At 46.4% G+C, this 23,104-nt stretch overlaps 1 protein-coding gene across 1 annotated transcript in view; it reads right to left on the bottom strand.

Annotated features, from left to right (window-relative positions):
* Window positions 1-23,104, bottom strand: part of Alk (ALK receptor tyrosine kinase) — a 713,415-nt gene that overhangs the window by 116,969 nt on the left and 573,342 nt on the right. The window contains exon 6 of the mRNA XM_051169801.1: window positions 6,632-6,763. Within this exon, the coding sequence (XP_051025758.1) occupies window positions 6,632-6,763 (132 nt within the window). The remainder of the gene's footprint in view (window positions 1-6,631; window positions 6,764-23,104) is intronic.

The raw sequence follows: 23,104 nt of genomic DNA, 5'->3' as shown, positions 1-23,104 counted from the left end.
CTTAATGCTGGCCTACTAAGAACTTGGTCCAAGCGAGGGCAATGTATAGGTAGATGGCTTACAACTGTAATGTTGACACAATGCCAAGAGTGTGGTGGTGGCGGTGGAAGTGCCAACTCAAATCACCCCTGTCTTGCACAGACATATATCGTTCACACATTTCTTCTGGCCCCATTTTGCTTGCAGTGAAGTTAACCCATGTGCTGAGTCCTGAGCAGTTTGTTGGGTGAGCAGAGGTGGGGCGTGTCTTACATGGCTCCAGTCTCTGAAAAGCCCTCCTTTTAACCTTCAGTCTCCCGTTGCTGTTGTGACTAGGTAGCACGTGTTTTCCAGTGACCCTCAGGCCTCCTGGGTTCCTGTGGGGCTGAGGCCTTGTCCACCTCAGTGCTCACTGGACAAGAGCTGTAGATGCTGGCTTAAGAGGCAACCTCCGGGGATGGGACATTTCATTCCTGTAAATCACCCGCGTAACCCTGCTTAAGCCACCTTGGTTACAGTGACCTTTATAGCATCTTAAGGTTCAGCAGCAAGGGGGCACAGATTCCTCAGCAGCAAGGGGGTTCAAGATTTTTTCCTTTATATCAGCTTTCTATGCCCTACATATCCTAGGGTTCCCCAGAAAAAGGAGCAAAGAGAACTCACTTCCTTCAGTTTCCTTTGAGAACGGGCTCTAGCTGGTTCTCAAGCAGGGAAGCAGGTGGGCTGTTTTAGGTGAGGCACTTTTGACAGCAGCCTGCGGCTCTGGGCCTAGCTATGAGGAAACAGCGGGCTCCTATCTCCACTTGGGAGAGATGCTCTCTAAGAGACCCACTGCTCTGCACGTCCTTCCTCTGTCTGAGGCTTCTTGGCAGCGGTGGGTGGGTGAGGGCTCTCCTGCTTCCTGGCTGTGACAGCGCCGTAGTGAATTATTACTCATTTCCCCCCGATTCTCTGTGCATTTCACACAGAGGCAGAATTATAAATTAAAACAGGCTGTCACTGACTTTAAGCATCTCTTCCCGTTTATACCCCCCTGAAGAAATCATTTCCCCCCAAGCCCTGCGTGTTCTTCTGATTAAAAATCCAAAAGCTAAGGAGATCTTTCTGTTTTATTTTTTACTCCCACCCTCAAGGGATCCCATATCCACTTCTTGCACAGAAACCAACTGGCATCTAGAAGTGACCTTCTAGGAAAGTCGTGCTTTAACAGCCAAGGATCACAGGGAGGGAGTAGGCTGGTGGGAGGAGTCAGAGCAAGAGCTTAGAAAACTCCGCCCCCAACCCTTTCAGGTACTGGCACCACCATAGCATAGGTAAGCAAAGCTAGGAGCTCTAGACCCAGCCTTTCCTTTCCGTTGGGTTTCCTTAGGTGAGTCACTTCCTTTCTTAGACCCCTCTGGCTTCCGTTCTGTAAAGTGGTTTGGGGAGGGGGGTGGGGAGAGGACGACGACATTAGTTTCTCTTCATTGGGTTGGTTTTAGGGTAAGATAGAAAGGATGAGGGGGCTAACCACTATAAGCAAAGTTGCACAGAACTTATAAACAGAGTGGCAGTGGCATTTCGCATTGCCATTGACACCCACACCAGGGGAAGTCGCCGAGGGAGGGGACTGAAGCAGCTAGGGGTAACCTCGGGGATAAGGGGTAGCGACAAGCCCTCCTTATCTTCCAGGACAGGCCTCCTAGAACTGCTTGCAGGGGTGGGGGATGGGGGAGTTCTATTTACTTTTGTCCGAATAAAGGGAGAGGAGGCACGCAAGGCAGCTCTAGGCAGGTCACTGGCAGGTTTATGTGACAGTTAAGCTTTGAAGGGAAGAAGGGGGCAGAGAGGATTCCATCTTTTTAAAGCACATCAGGGCAGTGTGCTCTGAGAGAAAGGCACTCTGGGGGGAGCTGGAGTGGGTGTGTGTCAAAAACAAAGACCCCTGGTGGGTTAGGGTGGGGCCAGGAAATCATTGCTGGAGCTAGGTGCTCAGTGTAAGGCTGGCCCATCAGGCTGAGTCTATCAGCATTGCCTCAGTCTTTGATTGTCACCTCTTGTCCCTCAGCCCAGGCACCTGCTGTGTACATGGCCCACTGCAGGTCTTTAATATCTAGTTGCCAAAGGAAGGAAAGGCAACAGATTTAACTGTTAACAGAGTCTCCAGGGACCAGGTCCTCTCTGTGGCCTGTGGAGTCAGAAGCATGGCCTCTCAGGGCTCCACCCAGCCTGCTGGTTAGAATCTGTCTTTTAGCTAGCTCTCCAAGGATTCCCTGGAGAAGTGTCTCTCTCACAGAGTTGTCCCTCCCCACCCCTGCCCCCCTTCTTGGGCTGTGGCCAGGCTTCTCATGGGCTGGGTGGCAAATAGAGTTGTGCTTGGCGGGGGGGGGGGGGGTCAATTCCACCACATTTGGCAATTATGACACCTGATTCCACTCTAAGGGAGACAAATGGGCAGAGTCACAGGGACGCGACCCCGGCCACAGCTGTGGAAGCTGCCAAGTGTAAATGGCAAGCCAAATGACACTTCTTCTTTCCCTTCCCTCGTGACAACTCTGTTAACATTTTTGATAAATATGTGTTATACATTTCCTTGAAACTATGGAGTCATGGGGGAAAATGCTAGAAGAAATACATCAAAATATTATGGTTATCTCTGAATGTCTGAAAAGGAGGATTGTGGGCAATAGTTTTTCTCTTGTGCATTTTTCTGGATCTTCCAAGTATTTTACAACCAAAATGTTTTACTTTATAATAAAGAAATAAACTTTAAAAAAAAAAAAAAACCAAACAAACTTGGTTTTGCCTGCAAGGGAAGCACATACCCACAAAACAGATGGGATTGTTGGGTCCCTGGAGGGGGAGGGGAAGTAATCTACCTGCACAGCTAAGTGAGTTTGGGAATAAAGCAGAGACTCGTGGCCCCTTTCACGGGAGCCACACATCATAGCGGCTGGGGCATTAGCAGACATTCTCTGCGGGGCGGGCTACACAACTGAGAGGCCTTCCTTGGATTTGGTGATGTTTTTAATCTGAAAAGCAGGCATGTGGACAGGAATTACGTCACAGAGAAGAAAACTGAGAACCCTCTCACATCACAGAAAGTGATGGTAGTACCCTGGACCTCTCAGCCTCCTTTGTTCAGAGAGTACAGCGAGGTTTTGTGCTCAGCACAGCGTATGCTGGACGCTGAAACTCACCCAGCAGGTGGGTGTGGCCTGCTGTGTTCCAGAACAAGAGGTGGGCTCTGAAGTCTGACTGAAGCTGAACCACTGCGCAGTCTCTGATGACTGTTTCAGCTCCCTGCTCTCCGTGACCATGAAATAGGTTCATCTTGGGAGAGAGTACCTGGTACCTGGCACCGCACGGAGCAGATGTTGACCGCTGTTACCGTCAGGGTGATGCCTTCCAGTATCAGTTGGTGTTACAGGGAAAACAGCAGAGATGCCAGAAAGGATAGGGCCATAAGCAAGAGGAAGACAGGTGCTCAGACCTTTGCCAAGAGCTGGTGGGGAGACTGCACCAGTTCTCTTTTTTTTGAGCTAAGCCTTTTTTCCCAGCAACCGGCTTCTGGTTCCTGCAGCACACATGAGTGTTCTCCAGGGTAGAGCTGTCCCTCTGACGGCTGGGCAGAGCAGCTTTTTCAAACATGGCTGAAAAGGCCACTGGGCTTCATGTTCCTGACCTTGGTGCCCAAGCCTGACTGTCCTGAGCCTGAGAGCTGTTTCTGGAAATCCGTGATGACAAGCTGAGGAGACGTGGGAGTTGCCCCCAAGCCACAGTAACGGGGTTGGATCCAGAGGTCTCGGGAGCTCTAATCGTAGCTCTGTTCCCGACATGCTGTGTGACCCTGAACAAATCAATTACCTTCTCCCTGCCTTCATTTTCCCAATTGTAAATCGGGGCATGGCCCTGCCTAACCTACGTCCCAGGCTGGGAAGTAAGCATCAGAAAACTTTAAAAGGCGTTTGCAAAATTACAGAGCGTAGAAGCACTGTCGGATATGCCGCAGGCACAAATAGCTAGGCGTATACATATAGACTGCTGCCCAGGGCACTGTGGGCAGGCTGGGCTACATTTTGCTGTGAGGATGCTGAGGGAAAACGGGGAACAAAGAATGTGGGCCAAGGAAAGTGGGGTTGTGATCTACCTGCGAAGCTAGCGAGGTTAGTTTCCTATACAGTTCTTCATGAAGTTTTATATGAAAACATACCACAGGGGCTGGTAATATAGCTCACTTGGTGGAGTGCTTGTTTAGCGTAAAGTCCTGAGCCTCCAAAGAACCGAGCATAGAAGTTTGGGCCTTGACTACAAAGCAAGTTGAACACCAGCCTAGGATATCAAAAGCCCTGGGCCTTGGCTACAAAGCAAGTTGAACACCAGCCTAGGATATCAAAAGCCCTGGGCCTTGGCTACAAAGCAAGTTGAACACCAGCCTAGGATATCAAAAACCCTGTTACAAACAATCAAAACCTATCACAACTCCATTATCCTTTGGACACCTCACTTCAAGTCTTTGTATAAAAATAAGATTAAAAAAATAAAAAATCGATGTCTATTGGTTTGCTTCAGTGAATGAATAAACCCCTTTTAATTTCCATGTGCTCCAGATGACTTGGGGGCGGGGCGGGACACTGTTCAGTTTTTAAAGTTATTTGCCCAAATTCCCCAGATGTCAGTGGTATCTGTGGCCTGTGTCTGAGCCCTTGGTCTGGGCCCCGCCACATCCCAGTTTCCCAGCTTTCGAGGGTCCACTCTCTGCCTTGAGCTTTTGTCCTACTGCAGATTGAGTCCTCGTAATTTGCCGGTGCCCTAGGACCTGGCACGTTTTCTAGCTCACTACAGGTGCTCCGTGTTTGTGGTTTCCTTGGCAAAAACCTAGAGCTCGGCTGCTGAGAGCATACTGTGCAAGTGGATCAGTCACGGGTGGGGAGTCTGCAGTGCCCTGCCTAAGGATCAGTGTGGCCACAACAGTCTGTTTTTCTTCATGGTGCTCAAGTTTTCCAACTTACCCACTCATATCAGTCACTAGTCGGTGAGCACTCATCCCATGCCCGGAGTCAAGAGAGATACTGGCACTGCAAAGAATACTAGACCCATCCTCCCACAGAGAGGAAGTGAGGCCAGGAGCCTACCTCCATAACACATAAGTGACACATATCTGCTAGGATGGCTAAAGTAAAAGGCAGATAATATCAAATGTTAGCAAAGAGATATGTTTATATGTCACTGCTGGGCTTTCAAAATGGTGTAGCTACTTTCAAAGACATTTTGACACTTGCTTAATATATTACATGTAGAGTAAATGTATGAACCAAGAATTTTATCCTAGGTGTATACAGAGAGAATTGAACTCTTATCTGTGCATAAACTGATATGTGAATATTCATAGCAGTATTATTTACAATAGGACCAAACTGGAAGCAACCCAAATGGCCTTGAATTAGTGAATAAATGGGAAAATTGTAGCATATTGATAGAATGAAACAACGTTCTGCAATAAAAAAGAATACAGGGTTGGTATGTACCATGCTGTGCATGAACCTCAAAAATACTAAGCTAATTGAAGAAATTAATAAAAAACCCCACATATTATGTGATTTAGCTGATATGCAAGGCACAAGGAGGTGCATCTGTACAAATGGAATGATTAATGGTTAGGGATGGTGGCAGAAAGGTGGGAGGAAAATGCGGAGATTGCAAGTCCTTTCTTTTATGGGGTGGTAAAATGGTCTAAAGTTAAACCATTGTAATGGTTGCACAACCCCATAACTATATGAAAGAAGTGAACTGTACACTTTATATGAGTGAGTTACATGGTATGTGGTCTGTATCACAAAAAGCCACTGATAACAGGATTTCAAAATGATAATGAGCAGACACACTCAGTTGAGTAGGAGGAGCCTGCAGGAGACAAAGAACCAAATTGTGCTCAGTGGCCATGGCGAGAGGAGGGTTCCTGGAAGGATGGACCACTGGGGAGAGTCTTCAAGGAGTCGCTGGGACTCAAGAAAAGACGCGTGTGCTAGGCAGGGGAGACCACTCAAGCAAAGCCATGGAGGTACCACAGAGACTCAAAGTGGTTTGATATGGCTGCAGTTGGCGTGCACAGAAGATTGGGAGGAAGGGCTAGGGAAGTGAGGGCAATGTGGGCATAGAGACTTTTAATGTCACACCACCAGGTCATACTTCATCCTGCTCATGCCCTCTGGGCCCGAGGATGCGGACAGCAAACCGTAAAAGGCAGTTTACTTTCCTTTTGAAAAACGTGCATGTGTGTATGCTTGTTTGTCCATATGTGTACCACGTGCATACAGGTGCCCAAAGAAGCCGAAGAGGACACTAGATTCCCCCGGACCTGGAGTTACAGGAAGTTGTAAGCCATCCAGTGTGGGTGTTGGGGACTGAACTCCAGTCTTTCTAAGTGAGGCAAGAGCTCTTAACCTCTGAGCGAGCCACCTCTGCAGCCCCTTATTTGTGTCCACAGAGCATGGAGGCCTGTGCTGTCTCTGGACCTCATATCTTAGCTCTACATTTTAGGAATCGTGCTGCCAGGAGAGCAGTCACAGGAGTCGCTGGGTGTTAGGAAGGCCACCAAGACTTGCATGCACGGGGTGGCCACGGGCATGAATGGATAGGATAAGCAGGGTCGGAGTCACCCCCGTGGACTTACCACATAGCTGGCCCTCATCTTCTCCTTGGGCACAGTCCTGGTGGAAATCACAGGCTTGCCCGAGCTGGAGGACCGTCCCATTCCAACAAGTGAAGGAGCTCTGTAAGGCCATCTTGGAGCCTGGGGATGTTCCTAGAGGGCACATAGACAGACACACGTTCCTTGTTAGTTCAGGCCGTTGAAGGCATCTGCTGGTCTTGCGGGAAGACTGCGCCAACCACTTACATCCCAAGACTTGACAGAGATGCTACATCCCCAGCTGACCACGCTCAAGGCCAATGGAAGCATCAGAGCTCCTCACACACATTCATAGTCTACTCAGGATTTCACACTCCACTGATGGGCTGAGGACTGGCCCGTATTCTCCCAGCATTTTGAGATCCTCAAATCTGACTTTCATGTAGCAGAACCTCCTGCTGGAGGCCTTGCTCCAAACAGCTCTGCTCTCAAGGTAGAATTTGGGCTTCTAACAGGAATACCTTGTTTGGTATAACTTCCCTAGGCTCTGACATCAGATCCTAGCAATGGAGTCACTTACTGAGCAGATTTATAGAGTAGAGGCACTTTCTGCTGTGAAGAGCGACACTCATCATTGGGGGAGGTGGACCTGACTCCTCTGTGATTGGCTAGGCCAACAACACCCCTTCTCTATCTGGCTATTGTCTGGTCTATGAAAGGATGGATTTTGATTATATTACTAAGATGCGTACCAGTTCTCAAACCCTTAGAGGAACCACATCTTCCAGGAAGGAAGGGAGGGCTGTGTCTTCTAATGAGCCCGTTAGCAGTTATTGTTTCTGAATTAACACTGATGCATCACAGTAACTAACCAGCCCGTTGCCACTTGAGTCTCTTGTAAACCTGAAAGATCAAGGCCATGAGGAGGAGTGCGCTGGCCTGGCATCATCTCCCCTGTTGAGTAGAGGGAAAGACAAGTCTGGCTTGCACTTTCTGATATTTAGTTCTCAGTGTGAGCTGGCAGGCTTTGGTGGTGCCAGTGGAGATGAGCAGCAGGAGCCCTCAGGTGTGGCTGCAATGGTGTCTACTCCTTGCCATGGCAACTGGTCCCTTTACAGGTTTCTCATACTGTTCTCTCATCTTTGTACTCCTGATGGCCCTGGAGCCCTGCCTCTCTGAGCCTCACATCCAGGTGAGTTCCTCCAGTTTTGGCTGAGGAGCCATAAGTGGTCCCCACCCCCCAGACACATGATCTTTAATATCTCAAGTTCTATGATTTTTTTTTTTTAGTTCCCTGGAGTGCTTCCTATGGCATAGACACTAATGTCATACCAAGGTCCCTTGCTTCTGTAAGCCTTCTGCCTACCTTGGCACACGGAGATCTCTGAGGCAACTGTGCTATCCATGTTGAGACAGGATTTTTAGTGATGTCCTTGCCTTTAACTCAGCCATGCTCCTGCAAATAGCCTCAACAAACTCATCTGTCCATGAAGCCAGACTTAAGGGCAATGGTGTCTTATGTATGTCACCGGAGCTCTATCTGGGATGACTAGCTATTCACATTTCCCCAGGAAAAGCCACACAACAGATGGTCACATGGCATAGTCACACTAGCCTCTAGCCTGGCTGGACTTGCTCTGAAAGTTCTGGGCATAGGGGAATAGGCCTCATGTCTTTCCAGGGAATCAAATCCGGTCTCTTTAATTTGTTCCTTAAAGTCTCAGGATGGGACTCGATCCTTTTATTGTTTCCTCTCCTCTTGCTTCTCTTTATGAACCTAACATTATGTGATGATGTACTCAGAACGTGTTAGCCATGCAGGCCCAGCTCACAGACCTCACCTCTGACAATCGCTAAGCCTTCTTCCCAGCATGCACTTGGCCTTGGCACCGTTCAACTGGGCTCCAGAACTCACAGGGCAAGTTCTTATCAGCCCCATGAAATTGCCTGAACTGCTGGTCATTCTCCAGCTCTCTCCAGTCTTGGCCTCTAGGAGGGTCACGATCACTGTGCTCAATGGTCATTTCTAGAACATGTAAGGGTCTCTAACACCCAGAACCTAAAAGGACGATGAATGCTACCTTCTGTGGTAAAGAGGAACTCTACTTGGCTTGAGTAATTAAATCTTTTAGGTGGATTATCCAGGAGGCCCCAATGGAATCCCAAGGGGTCTTATTGGAGGAAAGCAAGAGAGTCAGGAAAGACACAGGAACTGTGATGGCGGCTCTCAGATCACAGAGGCAGGGCACCTGTTCCCTCCCTTGCTCCTGGGAACAGGCCCTTCCAGAGAGCAAGCTGGAAATTCACTGAGGCTACAGTCAGAACTAGTGCTAGCCAGTCCACTGTTCTTCCCAACGCCCTCATCCAGGGATAGCATTGGGGCTTTTCACACACTGGCCTCAGTCAGCTAAGTCTAGTTTGATGATGCTAACTGACTTTGGACCCATTTCCCTATGGCAAACCTTGTCTCCACTCTCTGCTCTCTCACAAGGGACATTAGAAGGACAATGTCTACCCTCCCTTGCTGCTGCTTTGTTAGATAATAAACTCTTTGCCTAAAAATCAATCTAACTCTGGGTCTCTCTCTCTCTCTGGATCCCTTACCCCTCCCCCACCCCTCACCGAAACGTAACAAGAAAAGCATGAATTTCAGAGTGGGAGGGAAGATTATGACCCAAGGGCCACAAAGGACCCATAGAAGTTAGAAGAGGCAGAAAAATTGGTTCTCCAGAGTACACAGCTAAGCCCAAGAGCACATTTCTAGAAACTTCCCAGTGAAGTCTTGATGTCAGACTATTTTGCACATGCCCAATGAAAGTGATTACAGACCTTGGCCCTCCAGAGCAGTAAGAGAATACAATTGTATTGTTTGAAGCCATTAAGCTTCTGGTAGCTCATTACAACAGGGGCAGGAAATTAATACACAGTCTAAAACCAGCTCTAGCAAGAATCACTGGCTGTGTCAACTGAGGTCTTGGCCAGCCTGAGTCCCGTTGTGGCTTCAGATGGGCATCTCAGTGCTTTAAATCGCTTCTGGGATGAGTGCCCGGGAGTTCTCTGGTCTGGTCATCTCTTCCTTTCTCTTGTTCACAGAGAAGGAAGGATCTACTGTTCGCTGTACCCTAGGAAAGCACAGGGTAAAGTGTCTTCCCATGGTTCTTGGCTTCTAAGCCCAGCATGCATGCTAACATGTATTGGAGCCTGGCCCTCCTTCCCACACCATGCCAGTTCCAAAGACTCTAGAATAAACACTCAGGATCAAAAGCACATCAGAGAGTCAATGGAAAGGTAAGATGTTGAGTTCACTTTCTGGATTTAAGTCCATACACCAATTTTCCATTTGTCAGTCATGCTTTAACTTAAATTTCAGGTTTAAGAAAAGCCGCACCTGGGTTGAACATTCATTTTGACTAAAAGCTCAACGGCTTGAAGAACTGCAATGTTGCAGGTATAATTTATCCCCCGTGTGTGACCTAACTTCTATGTGGCTATTATGTGCATCCTTTTGGAATAAACAGACAAATCCCAGTCTCCATTGAGTCAGTCTAAGAATGTCATCAGGTGACATCCGAGGCTGAGCAGAGAGATTTCTTCATTTTGTTCTAACCCACCTGCCTGATATTTTTACTAATGAATTTGAAGTCTCCTGAGTTATGGTTTTCTTTGTTCTATTATTATATATATTTTAAAAAGCCAACCACGCTCATGCTTGGACATGGGATTTGGGGTAACTATATCTGCATTTCCCACGTCACTATATTTGGCTCCAGAATAAACTCTCTTATTCATTTGATGTAAGGGCCATGTTTATTTTTGTGTGTTGATAGTGTCTTATTAGAAATTAGGAGAGGAGTGCTTCCTCAATAGGTTCCTCAATAGGAAAGTTCCGTCACCCCTCCCAAAGCCATGATGTGGTACAGCTGAAGAGAGGCCAGAGCCAGCACCCTGCTCTCTGGATATCTAGCTGTGAGCTGCATAGAAGGTGGGCACTGAGGATGAGCATGGTAAGACAGGCTCTCCACATGTGCTCTCTGGCTTCATTTTCAAAGCACTTTCCCTTGGCTTTATCATGGGAGATCCTTAGTCATGGCAGATTGCTCTCACTGTAGCCTGCCACAGAACAAAACCCAAAGGACATTGTAAAGATCTTCGTCCACTGTGCTATTTATGCATGCTGTGCTCCTCACTGTGCACCTTTAAGGACACATGAGTGTTTCTCATACTGGATATGCCTTATTGCTTCTTTCACTTTTCCTTTATTTTAAATGAAGTCTGCTGTCTAAAGTTGGAAGCAAGGTAAAAGGAAACAAAAAGAGCACCCAGAATCTCAGCACCAAGGGGCTCCCTCTCTCTCTCTTTAAAGCAATGAACTGGCTACTTTATTCTGACTTCTTCTGTCTGTGATTTAGGAATTGCTCACAGCCCGCCCTCTCATATGTGTAGAGGTCTTAAAATAATGATGGTGCCATCACAAACTTCTCCAAGGGCTTTAAACATTTCCCCCTAGAATTCTTTTTAATAGCTACAATTCAGTGTGATACTGGCCACCATTTATTTAAACATTATTCAACGATTGGGCTGCTAGTCTGTTTATAATAACTCTTTGAAGGATATCTTTGTGCATAAACCTTTGCCTGCGTTTCCGATTATTTTCATAGGATAGATTCCCAGAAGTGGAATTACTGAATCAAAAGGTATAAACATTTTAAAAGCTCTTGATACACATTGCCAAATTGCTTTCTAGAAGTGAATCCAATTTACACTCTTTCCCAGCTGTGTTCTTACACGCATGCCTTTCTTCCACACACTGGTCCACCCTGAGTGCTATCAGAATTTTTATTTTAAGCTAAGAGCTGTTTACTTTGAGTTTTTCTGAGAAGGAGGCTTTTAAATTCTTTTTTATTCTTTTCAGGGCTGGGTAAAGATTAAAAGAAAATCTCATGGTAGCAGACTTGTTAGGCAAGTACTCTACCTGCCTTGCCCCTTCATTGAAAAGGACATACTGATTTGTGCAAGATCATTTAACAAGGGCTTGGGTGCACTCTATTTACATATATAGATTATATTTTCATAGTGTACTTTGACATACAGGCATCTAAGCTTCAGTGAAATCTGAACTTGTCCTACTTCCTTGATGACTTTTTCTTCTCCTTTTCCTTATCCCATCTCCCATCTCACTTTCTTCTCCTCCCTCCTTTCTCCTCACACACATACTCTCGGATGCTTAGAGAGTTTATTTCCTGTGGGACTGATAGGCATTCTGGGTCACCCTTCATTGTTTTGGGGTTGACCTATTCTTGGGGATATCCTCTGCTAGCCCTTAATGTCTCAGCAGCTGGGTACCAGACCTTCATCCTCACCCATTTTCATGGACTCCCCTTTTCTCTCTCCAAACATTCCTTCCACTTGGGTTTTTGAGCACATTACTTCTGGCATGGAGCATAGTTGAGGCTTTGCCTGGTAGTATTATTGGCTGTTTGTCTGTCTTCTTTAGCAAACTGCCACTGACTAGAAGGGAGATACTGAGTCTCACGAGGTCTGCAACAATGTCTGGTAATACAGACCTCCCCATCCCTGTAATAACTGGGCATTGAACCGGTTCAGCATAGCAGTGGAGGAAGGCATTATTAAATTGGTTTTACCATTGAGAAAAAAATTCCAGAGTGGTCATTGGTTTGCTGAGGGATTGGTTGAAATCTATGCCTTTTCACACCATGTTCTCCCTCATTTGTGCTGTGTCTGTCTAAGAGGTCATTCAAGCGATGGATGTGCCCAGTGCTTATAGTGGGCCCAGCGTGCAGAAGGTCAGCATGCTTGCTCTCCACCCACAAGCCTAAACACAGAAGAATGCAGGAGCTCAGGAGAGTGTGGCTGCCACTCTCTGGGTGCCTGGGGATTTACGGATTCATATTTCTGGGACCTCTCTCTAGCTTCAGGCTCAGCAGTAAGTCAAAGAAGCTGTCTCTTTTTTTAGCCCTGCTTCCCCTGCCATCTCTCTTCTCTCCTGGAGATGTCTAGATTCCTTGGTAGAGTCTCTTCTGGGCCGAACAAGCTTTGTGCTTACTAGAGACTCAAATAGACGGACTCCAGGTACTCTGATCCTTACTGCCTGCCCAAGCTCAGAACTAATGAGGTGAAACCAAAAACAACTGCTCTGTCTCCTCAAGTTCTTTTTTTATGGGGTCCATAAATTCCTAGGAGAAAAATATCCTTGGTGAGTGGTTTTAAACAAGGACCCACACTTCCTAAACAGCATCTTCTCTTCTCTGTGGTTGTACAAGCATTGTTCTACCCTGAGGAGTAGGCTACCCTGAGAGTCTGCGTGGTTGTAGCCTGTCTCTGGAGCAATGAGGGAAGGGAGGGGTTTGGACATGAAGAAACATCCCTTATATGTTGGCAGGTTTACCATGGGTGCTGGTAATTTCCAAGTAACACGGAAACTCCCCAGGGTCCCCAGTCACATACAGTAAGAGATCAAGTCACCTGTGGGAGGGCTAATGATGCTCAGGGACCTTTCATTAATAATGGTCCTCACTATGGAAATTTACTTATTAGTCCTTGAAACAGCACTTCCTCCCAGACCAACAATGTGAGTCACTGGTTGTATTTAATCCCTGTCACTCCTTTTTGTGTAGCATTTTTAATAGCCTGCAATGGGCTTCCTTAAGCCTTCTTTGTCTGAAGCCCATAAAAACCGAGTCAAACAGTTATTATTCCCACTTGATTAATCAGAAGACTGGGGATTTAAGAGCCTAAGAAATGTTTGTTGCTTTTTAAACAGCTGCTTTTAAAACATGTGACCAATTTCTTACTGGGATGTGCCACTAGTAAACCAAAGACAAGGGCCCAGAACTTGGCCAGATGGTCTCCCAGTGACATCTTGTCCCATGACTCATGATAGATCATTTGCCATAAGCAAAGCCTGATGCATAGTGGAGTCACTTGGCAGGCAGGTGCTCTTGTGTCACCTGGGCCAAGGTCATCTGTACTTCTGGAGGAGATGTCCTTGGCATTGGTGGTTCCCAAAGACCCCTGGATGTTTCTGAGGGCACACAGTTGAGTGGCATGGCCTTGGAGGACTGGAGGAGTATGAAGCTCAGTATCTGTGGAATCCTGAATGATTTCGTTGTCTCGATGCCTCCACTGTCCTATGGCACACTGGAGTGTCGACCTCAACTCTTACCTCAAAGCTTCCTTCTGTCCACAATCTCCTGATTGGGTTCTAAGCAATGGCACTGAAGGCTACATGCTGATGAGATGGATTTCCTAGCATTAGTGCCAACCTGGTCAATGCCCACCACTGTAGGTGGCTCTCCCTTGAAGTCTTTTGCTAAGCTGCTCACCCAGCAAGCTGGCCTCACACATTGGCATTTCCTGTCCCAGTCATCTGTCATTTGCATCTTGGAACATCTCTTCTGAAACAGCATGGCACGTTTGTTTGCCTATTTATCTTCTCAGTGGAAGCTGCAGACATTAATGTAGATTTGCGTCAGCAACATGTGTGGTCCAGGTCAAGCTCCATGAATCGCTGTTCTACACCGCAGGTGACTTATTGGGTTCACTCGCACGGAATGCCTCCTTCTCTGACTGCATTAGAAACATGCACACACACACACACACACACACACACACACACACACACACACACACACACACACACGCGCGCGCCCACTCCCCCACCTCATTTGTGTCTTAGAGATTCTGTGCTATGAAATCTACACAACTCTCTAACTCAAATTTCTTTTTTTAAATGAGTGTCCGATTTTAGGGCACTTAAATTAGTTTTTAATTAAGAGAATTTATGTGGCAATTTAAAAAAGGCACATTTGCCTCAGTTTTCCAGCCATCTCCTACCTGCTTGCTCTTGCCTAACCAATGGTGTTCACTGCAGGGGTGGGGACTGACAGCTGCTTTGGTGAGAAGAGAAGGGGCGTCTTGCTCTTAATTCAAATCAGGGATGATTTGTGGAAGAGCTTTTAATATAGAGGCTCTGTGGGTAGGCTTGGGCTAGAGTTGGAGCCCAGGGCTGGGCTGAGTTCCCACCTGCCTGGTAGAAACTTCATACTTCCTAGTCCAGGGTCCAGGTGCTTAAGGGCAAACAAGCCAAGAGACATGAAAATGAATGGTGACATGACAGGGACAGAGTCAAATAGTGTGTACGGGCCAACAGCCACAGCTCCGTTGCTGACTTTGATGGGGGTGTTGGAAAGCTTGTGAACTGTGTAAATTAAGCCTGGCAGAAATCAGTCCTTCTGAAGGCTTTGTGCCTCATAAATTGTAGGATGGACAACCTCATTAAGGGCCTGGCATCTTGGTGTCTACACTAAAGGAGAGGCCCAGTCACAGATGGCTGCCTGTGGGCTGGAGAAGAAAACACTGTTCTACAGAGTAGAAGAGCTGGATGGAGCCTCACCTTGCCTCTTGGTCTCTGAGACCATGGATAAGTCCCTTCAATCTTGGCTGTAGCTTCCTAGTGCCAACATCCTCCAAAGCCAGGCGACAGTCCTAGGGGCCAGGGCTACTGCTCCCAAAGACATCGGAATCACACAGTCAGCGATGGAGCTGAGTTTTGGGCCCTCAGAAAGCTGTCAGAGAAGGGTGTCTAGAAGAGGCCATGAAATAACATGTTCTAAAAGCTTTTGGGATAAGAACTAGGTGCACCCCAAATCTAAGGACCTCTCACATTGGGTAAAAGTTTTCCTAGTTTCATTTTTCTTTGCAGGAATCCTAAGATCTGACCATCACTCGCAACCCACACTCTCACGGTGCTGGGTTCTTCCAAGTCCAGGAGTTCCCTTTGGACTCGGTCATTTCTGTAATGATCCTAGCATGTCCAAGGCCCAATTCTGTTCAGTTTGTGCTCTTAAGATCCACAAAGATGTAGGGAAAATTATCCCAGGTTTCGGCCCCCTTCTGCTGCTTAGTGGAGTAAATACCAACTCAACATGTGAGTTTCCTTCAAGAAGGCAGTCTAATGCACAGATTTCGGTGAAGGTCTCATATGAGATCATATGTCTACAGAACAATAAATATAAAGGTTCTTATTCTTAGCTAACTATAGAGGCACAGGGTTTAGAGAATTAGTCGTGAAATACGGGCAGTGCAACCCACACGGTTGGTTAGGCAGGACCAATCTTAGGGACCCAAGGAAGCTTTGGGTGATCTTCACATCCCACGGTGGCGCTGAGGCTATGGAATTGGATCCTTAGAGCAAAAATTATGATGGGAACAGATACAAGTCATAGTTATGAAAAAAAACTACACTTGCAATGGTGAAGTCTCAGCTCTGTTTGCCTCTGGAGGGATTCAACTCTGGGTCCGATTGAGCTTTCTGAACCCAGCTTCTTCAAGGCCTAGTTTTGCTATAGTCTCTGCTGTATACACTCTAAACTCCATGGGCCACCTTCCCATCCCTCTGTGAATCTAATTAGCTATCAAGATTTTCAGCTTCTTATTGTGGTCATGCAACCAGTTTTGGCTGCCTAGAATTGCCTCATGTTTACTACTAATTCCTCCTACCTCAGATGCTGTGCCCTTGATGCTCTTGATAGTTCTTCTCCCCAGAAGAAGCCTCATGTCTCCTCGATGCAGGAGGGTTTGGCTAACTCATGTTACCTCCTGGAGAGGGCCTGGCACATTGCAAGCATTAGTGATTTTCATCCAGGTAGGGCACACTAGATCACCAAGAATGCCGTGAGGTGTGTTTTCCTTGAGTCTTGTTAGGGATTTCTTATTCATTTGAGCTGTAAAAAGGGAAAGGTCTAACCTCATTCTCCTCCCTCCTTGCCATTCTATTCAACGCTTAACTTACTGTTTTCAGAATTTTTACATAAGCCTGGAACTGTGAGAGCAGCGAAGATAGAGTGGCTTAGAGAACTAGTTTGATACAGTGGGCACAGGGATATTGGGCTTGTAATGGAGGATGAGAGAGAGCCAGCCAAGGGAAATGACTGCAGAGCAGCCGGGGTGGGGATGGTGTCATGATCTAGAGACAGAGCAAATGCCACTGTGGCCCAGAATGATGTCAGAAAGGGACAATAGGGCTGTCTGTAGAAGGAAGAGGGATAGTCAGGGAGGATCCTGAAAACGGATTTAGGGGTGTGAATTTTATGTGAGGGATTTAAATAGCAGACTTCAAAACAAGAACCTTGGTAAGTCTTTTGTTTTTTAACTTAAAATTTAAGTGTGTGTGTGTGTGTGTGTGTGTGTGTGTGTGTGTGTGTGTGTGTATTTGTACCATGTGCATGCAGGTGCCTGTGGAGGCCAGAAGAGGGCGTTGGATCTCCAGGAACTAGAGACGCGGGTGCTGGAAAACAAGTCTGGGTCCTCTGGAGGAGCGGCAAGTGTTCTTAACTGCCGAGCCATGTCTTCAGGCCAGCTGGTAAGTCTTAATGAAGTTCACTCTGAGTGATCTGGGGAGACTGAGTTGGAGAATGACTAGGAGTGGGAAGCGCCAGCTGGCTGGCTGCCTCTGTGACTGGCCACGCAAGTCATGAAGACAGCTTGGGCGAGGTTGATGGTTATACAGCTGAAGAGACACGAGTGGACATGAGTGTCACCCTGGAGGTGTCCCTGACAGGATCAGTGCCTTAGAGGTGAGGGTGAGGAAGATGACAACATGAGAGGTGGCGTTAGGATGAAACCAGGCATGCCAGTTAACATAGGAAGCCCCTGAGGGCTGTTTCAGGCTCCTTCTCCCTGGGACTCTCCTGCGAACCACACAGCTTTCTGACGGCCATCAGAACAAGGCAGGGTGCGATTCATTTTCACGGCTGAGCTCTCTGAAGAAATTAAAACTGTCTTATTCCTCTGCAGCCTCCGATAGCCCCTTCATTTTGTTACATGGTCTTTTTTCCCCATAAGGTTTCCCTATTTGACATTTATCTTCATTGCTTTTTCTGAAAAGACACACCAATAATTTTATTTTTAATATTGTAAATGACCTCTGTGAACGTTTTATCATTAATCTCTCTGAAACTTGGTGATATTTAACTATTCTGCACCATAGCTCCTCACAAAATATGTCATTTTCTTCCCTTGTTTGTTCAGTAAACAATGAGCAATTCCAATTGTACTTTAGAGAATTAATACTAATCTCAAATAAATTATAGCTACAAGTGTGATCACTGCAGAGACTAGGCTTTAGACTACGTAGTAGAGAAGTCGGCTTGGGATGGGAGAAGAAAGGAAGAGAGGTAGACGGGGCGTCATTCAGTCTGGAGGAGTAAAGACAGTACCACCTGGTTGTGAGTGGTAACCCCTGAGCCCCAGTGAGGAAATGGATGGACTCAGCCCTCTTGAAGGTAGAAGGAAGGTCACCAGTAAAGACTGCCTCAAACTATAGTAGCCATGGCAGAGGGGTGGCTGCTGGCTGAAAGGACAGAAAGCCATTGGATGTTGATGCAGCTACCAGGCATGGTAACAGTAGCCACACCCTCACCATGCATTGAGTGTTCATAACGTTCTAGATCAAATGAAAAGTGCTCTCTCTCTCTCTCTATATATATATATATATATAAATAAAATATTTTGCACTATATATAAAATATATATTTTGCATTATATATAAAAATATAATATTTTTTTCCTGCTCCTTTATTTTTCTTTATTTAAAAAAATTTTTAATTTTTTTTAGAAAGCCCACTATCCACTGTCTCCATCTCCAGAGAGCTAGGATTACAGATGTACTCCACTGCACCTGCCTATTATCTGTTTTTACCGAGATGATAACTGGGCCCCAGAGAAGGATTTGTGAGGTCATTTTCAAGGTCATAGCAAGTTGGCAGCACTAGAGTTTTATGTCTGCTTCACTGAGAAGTCCAAGTTTTTTAAAACTAACTTTCTAGAGCCACCAGGGTAGGAAAAGCCATGGTAGAAGGCATAGGAATAGACAGAGTAGACTGTGGGCTTCAAGCCAGTAGACTGTCACAGAGTAGGTACATCACAGGCTAGTGACGAAAACCCTCAAGGCATTGCTTGGCTGTAATTCCCCAATGTGGGAGGCAGAAACAGTAGGACCATGGGTTTGAGGGAGCTGGAGGGACCTAATGAGACTGTCTCAAAACAACCATAGAGCCACAACAAAATAACAAGAACAAACAACAAACCCCAAGCAAATAAAATCCCCAACCAGGTGGGAGAGAGAAAGAGGGACGCAGGCAAACAAGGTGGTGGTTTTAGTGAGCCACTGAAGGCCATAGGCTAGGCGGTCAGAGTATGCAATTCCAGGACAGGGTCCTGTTCTCCTAAAAGACCAACAAGAATGTTTGGAGAGAATTGAAAGCTACAAAGACAAAGTCCAGGCCCGGTGAGTAAAAGAAACCTGAACATCAGATTTCATGGTTTGTCCTCCTGAGCCACACAAAAACTCCATTCCTGTCAGAGGTGTTGCGGGGTTGGGGTGAATGTATAATCATTTCTTTTCTCAGAAGCAGACTCAGGGAGGAGGCACTTTTTTGGGGGGGCCCATAGAGTCTGAGGGTACAGTCCATCATGTGGTGGAAAGCATGGAGATGTGGGAGGCATCATGCGCAGAGCAGGGGGAGACTGAGGCAGCCGATGTTCACATCATGTGCGTCAGGAGCCAGGGAACTCAGGCTGTGGGTGTAGCCTACAAGCCTACTCTCACTCTTCCTCCTTGGCTAGCTATGCCGCATGCTCTTTGACTGCCCCAAAGAGCCACCAGCTAAGCTAAGTGCCTAAAGCCTGAGTCTGTGTGTGTGTGTGTGTGTGGGGATATTCCAGGTCAAATAGTAACAGGGACAGATGAGGTGATCATGAGCAAGCATTTTGTAAATCACATCGCGGTAGCAAATGATTACATTTTTATTTGTAGTATGAACTGCTGGATGTTCATACCATGAACTCACTGAGACCGGAGGACCGCACCCCCTCACCTCCTCCTCTTTACTGAAATGCTGCCTTTTCAGGGACGGGCTCCCTGTGATTACGTCTCGAATCCTTGCCTCAGCCCAAGTTAGACTCGTCCCACTTCTATGTTGTTCCTCCTTGCTGCTTGCTTCAGGCAATAGTCACTTCCTTACTAGTTTGGTTGGGTCTCCCTCCCCAGTTAGCATTCAAGGAATGAAAGAGAACTTACTAGATCTCCAGTACTGAATACCCAGGGCCTATACTGTCTGATACACTGTGGGAGTGTGATAAATGTTTGTTGAAAGCACAAGTGGACACTGCCGTTTAAGAGATACTTTGCGCAATAGGCTTAGAAGGGGGAATTTGTGCCTCGTTCATGATTTAGAGTAGATGTTTCAGAGGAAAGGCATTTTGCCGAGGAGGACTTCAATAGAACCACAGTTCCTGTGACTACAAGTGAGAAAGCTGGGATTTGTCTATATGGAAAGCAAACCAAGCAGAGGCACCTCACAAGGTTAGCAACCTTTAAAAAGACCATACTTGGAGCTATTAACTTCCTGCAGGAGGACAGCTGCGTACTCATACCTTTGCAGATCTGGAGGGAGGATAAAGCTTTGGCAGGCAAGCTGTTGTGTGCTGTGTCACACACAGAGAGCAGAGCAGATGACTAATTTATAGCAAAGCGTTAAGAGGTTGGGAGACAGCCAGAGAGAGCTCCTTCTAGACGTGGGACAAGGCAGTGGCCTTGATCCTTCTAGCAGTGGGGAGTGGACAGGTCATCCTTCTAGGCAGTGACACAAGGGCATCCTAGAGGACACGAGAACTTCAATACTGCTTAGTTTGATAGACACAGTCCAGGGTAAGGGAGGCAGAGAAGGGGTTGAGCCTCCTGTGAAAAGACCAAGGTTGCCTATATTGGTTAAGAAGGCCAGAATTTCCTGGCATGTTTTTACTTCTTAGTTCTTTTATAAGATTCTCAGGTTGGAGTTGAACCCTAGAAGTAGAAAACAGGGAGAAACATTATGAAGAAGAAGAAGAAGAAGAAGAAGAAGAAGAAGAAGAAGAAAAAGAAGAAGAAAAGGAGGAGGAGGAGAAGGAAGAGGAGGGGGAGGATGAGGAAGAGGAGGAGGAAGAGGAAGAAGAGGAAGAGGAAGAGGAAGAGGAGGAAGAGGAAGAGGAGGGATGACAGGCAGGGAGGAAGGGATGATGATGGTGGTGGTGGTGAAGCAATAGGCCATGAGTGCCTGCTATGCACTGGCTACTGTTTTTCTGTAGTGCCTTTCACATGATTCCTTGAGAGGCATAAACACACAAGAGGATGATTGTTGTAGGATGGCAACTGTCAAAGTAATGGGAGATAGCTAGTATCAGTAAGCAAATGGAACCTATATGCATTATTGATAGGACTGTAAAATCCAAGTGCAGTGGGAAACAGTATGGAAGCTATCCAACGAAGTACAACCAAGCTGGAGTTACCTCCTCACTTAGCCTGCAGCAGATAGATATCTCTCCTTGACTCCCTGCAGCACACACCAGCACCTTGTTGGTGACGGTGCATCCTAGCTTCTGAGAAGGCTGCATCTATGCTGGCTTGCCCCTTGTGCCTCTCTGTTATTGCACTTGTGACACTAGAGGGGAGCCAGCGTGTGCCAGAGAGGATCTCATGCAATTTGGTATTCGGAGCCTAAACACATGGCAGAGCCTCCCTCAGTCACTGCCAAGTGCTGACTGAAGCAGCCTCCTTGCCATCTGCGGATTTCAGGTTATGGACTAGTTCTACCAGGGAATCATCTAAGACATTGCCAGGGCATGGTGGTCTACTATCCTGGGATGCCTTGGGTAAGAAGTAGATTACTCTGGGATGGGGATGTAGTTCAGTTGGTACAGTGCTTGCCTAGTATGCACAAAGCCTGAGGTGTGAGACCTGGTACTGCTTCAGCCAGTTGTGGAGGCACATGAGTGTAGTTGTAGCTTTTAGGAGATATTGGTGCGAGGATGAGAATTTCAAGGTTATGTCAGTTACATAGGGAGTTTGAGTCAAGCCTGGGCTAAATCAAACCCATTCTTTATAAAAAAAAGTTAGTTTTGCAAAAATAAAATTACCCTAGAGCACATGCTTGGGCACAGGGATGGACTCAGGACCTCTCAGAGCCAAGCATCCTAGTCTCTCTCTTGGTCATGCTGAGAGCCTGAGGCCTCGTGGCAGCTGAGGTGAGGGGTGGGAGAGTATGCTGGGTGGGTGATGAACTAGTTCAGTGCTGAGTTTGGGATTGGGGAGACCTCTGTGGATTGTTGTAGAAAGGACCTGGGTGTGAAATCCACCTGTCAGAATACCTGGAGAGGCCAGGGTATGTGGGTGTCGCCTTTCCCTTACAATGAGCTGAGTTTCTTTAGATGTTGTAAATTCTTTTGGTCATGTTTACAAGGCTGCTTGTCTTCAAAGATAATATACAAGCTCACGGTTTTTGGAGGCAATAAACTTAGTTATTTCTTCATTCTCATAAAAAAAAAAAGATTTGAGGAGTTGGATGTGGTGGCATATACTTTCAGTACCATTGCTTGGCAGCCTGAAGACAACCATTGAATGCACCTAACCTACTAAACACTAAGCTTCCAGCACCAGGCACTGTGAGCACTGGGGCTTCTCCATGTATGGTGTGGCTGTGCCTTACTGCCCAGAACCACAAGAGAGCACCATACTATGTACCAGTAGCCAAAAGAACAAAAACCAGAATTCAAAGTATGGCTCCCACTGAATGCCATTTCATTATCTGTGCATTTGTAAGTGTTATAATGTGGGGACCATCTGTACTGCTGGTGAGAATGTGAAGCCAATAGTTTTTCTAGCAAAGGTTGGCAACACATCTGGAGAATTTTACAAACATATTCAGACCCCTAGGCTTTAGAGTTCCACAGCTAGGAAGTGACCTTTGAGGAAACAGAGCTATACACATATTTAGACCCAAAGTTACTCATAACAGATTAGAGTACCATGGAAACAAACAAACAAACAAACAACAACAACAACAACAAAACTCCAAAGTGTCAAGAAGCTCAGTGGTAGTGAGACAGTCATAAGAGCTGGCACACCTGTAACAAACACTTGGGGAAAATTCATGACCCATTCATGGAAAAAAATAAAACAGAATTCAAAGCAAAACAGACAACAAATGAAAAGCCAACATTTTCATATGCAAGACTGTTAGAAAAGCATGTCAGAACCCATTCTTATGTGCAATGAAAAGCTAGAGAAAATATATTAAATTGTTAGGCCTAGTCACCGCTGAGCTGGGGGCTGATGAATGGACCGAATTTTCTTCCCATCCTTTCCGGATTTATGTGCTTTATAATGAGAACTACAAGTTTTGTAACCTGAAAAAAAAATGAAGTAAGACTACTCAGAAGGCAGGAGAAAGACGATTTGTTTTCTGTCTCCTTTCTTAGACAGAAGTGTACACTCTAAAGACATCGGGTTGGCTGTTGCTATTTACAAAAGTCTTCAAAGCATTTTCATGCCCAGTTTCCCAGTATCCTCCCAGGAGACAGGCAGAATGAGAAGAAAAATGATATGGAAAGGTATCATTTGAGTGGGGTCTTTGTATAGAGACTCCGATTCATACCCCTGACCCACTCCTGAGAGTATCC

This window comes from Acomys russatus, chromosome 1, assembly GCF_903995435.1.
Source record: "Acomys russatus chromosome 1, mAcoRus1.1, whole genome shotgun sequence".
Taxonomy (NCBI): Eukaryota; Metazoa; Chordata; class Mammalia; order Rodentia; family Muridae; genus Acomys; species Acomys russatus.
Note: the sequence above shows the minus strand (reverse complement) of the source record. Positions and strands in the feature narration are given on the sequence as shown.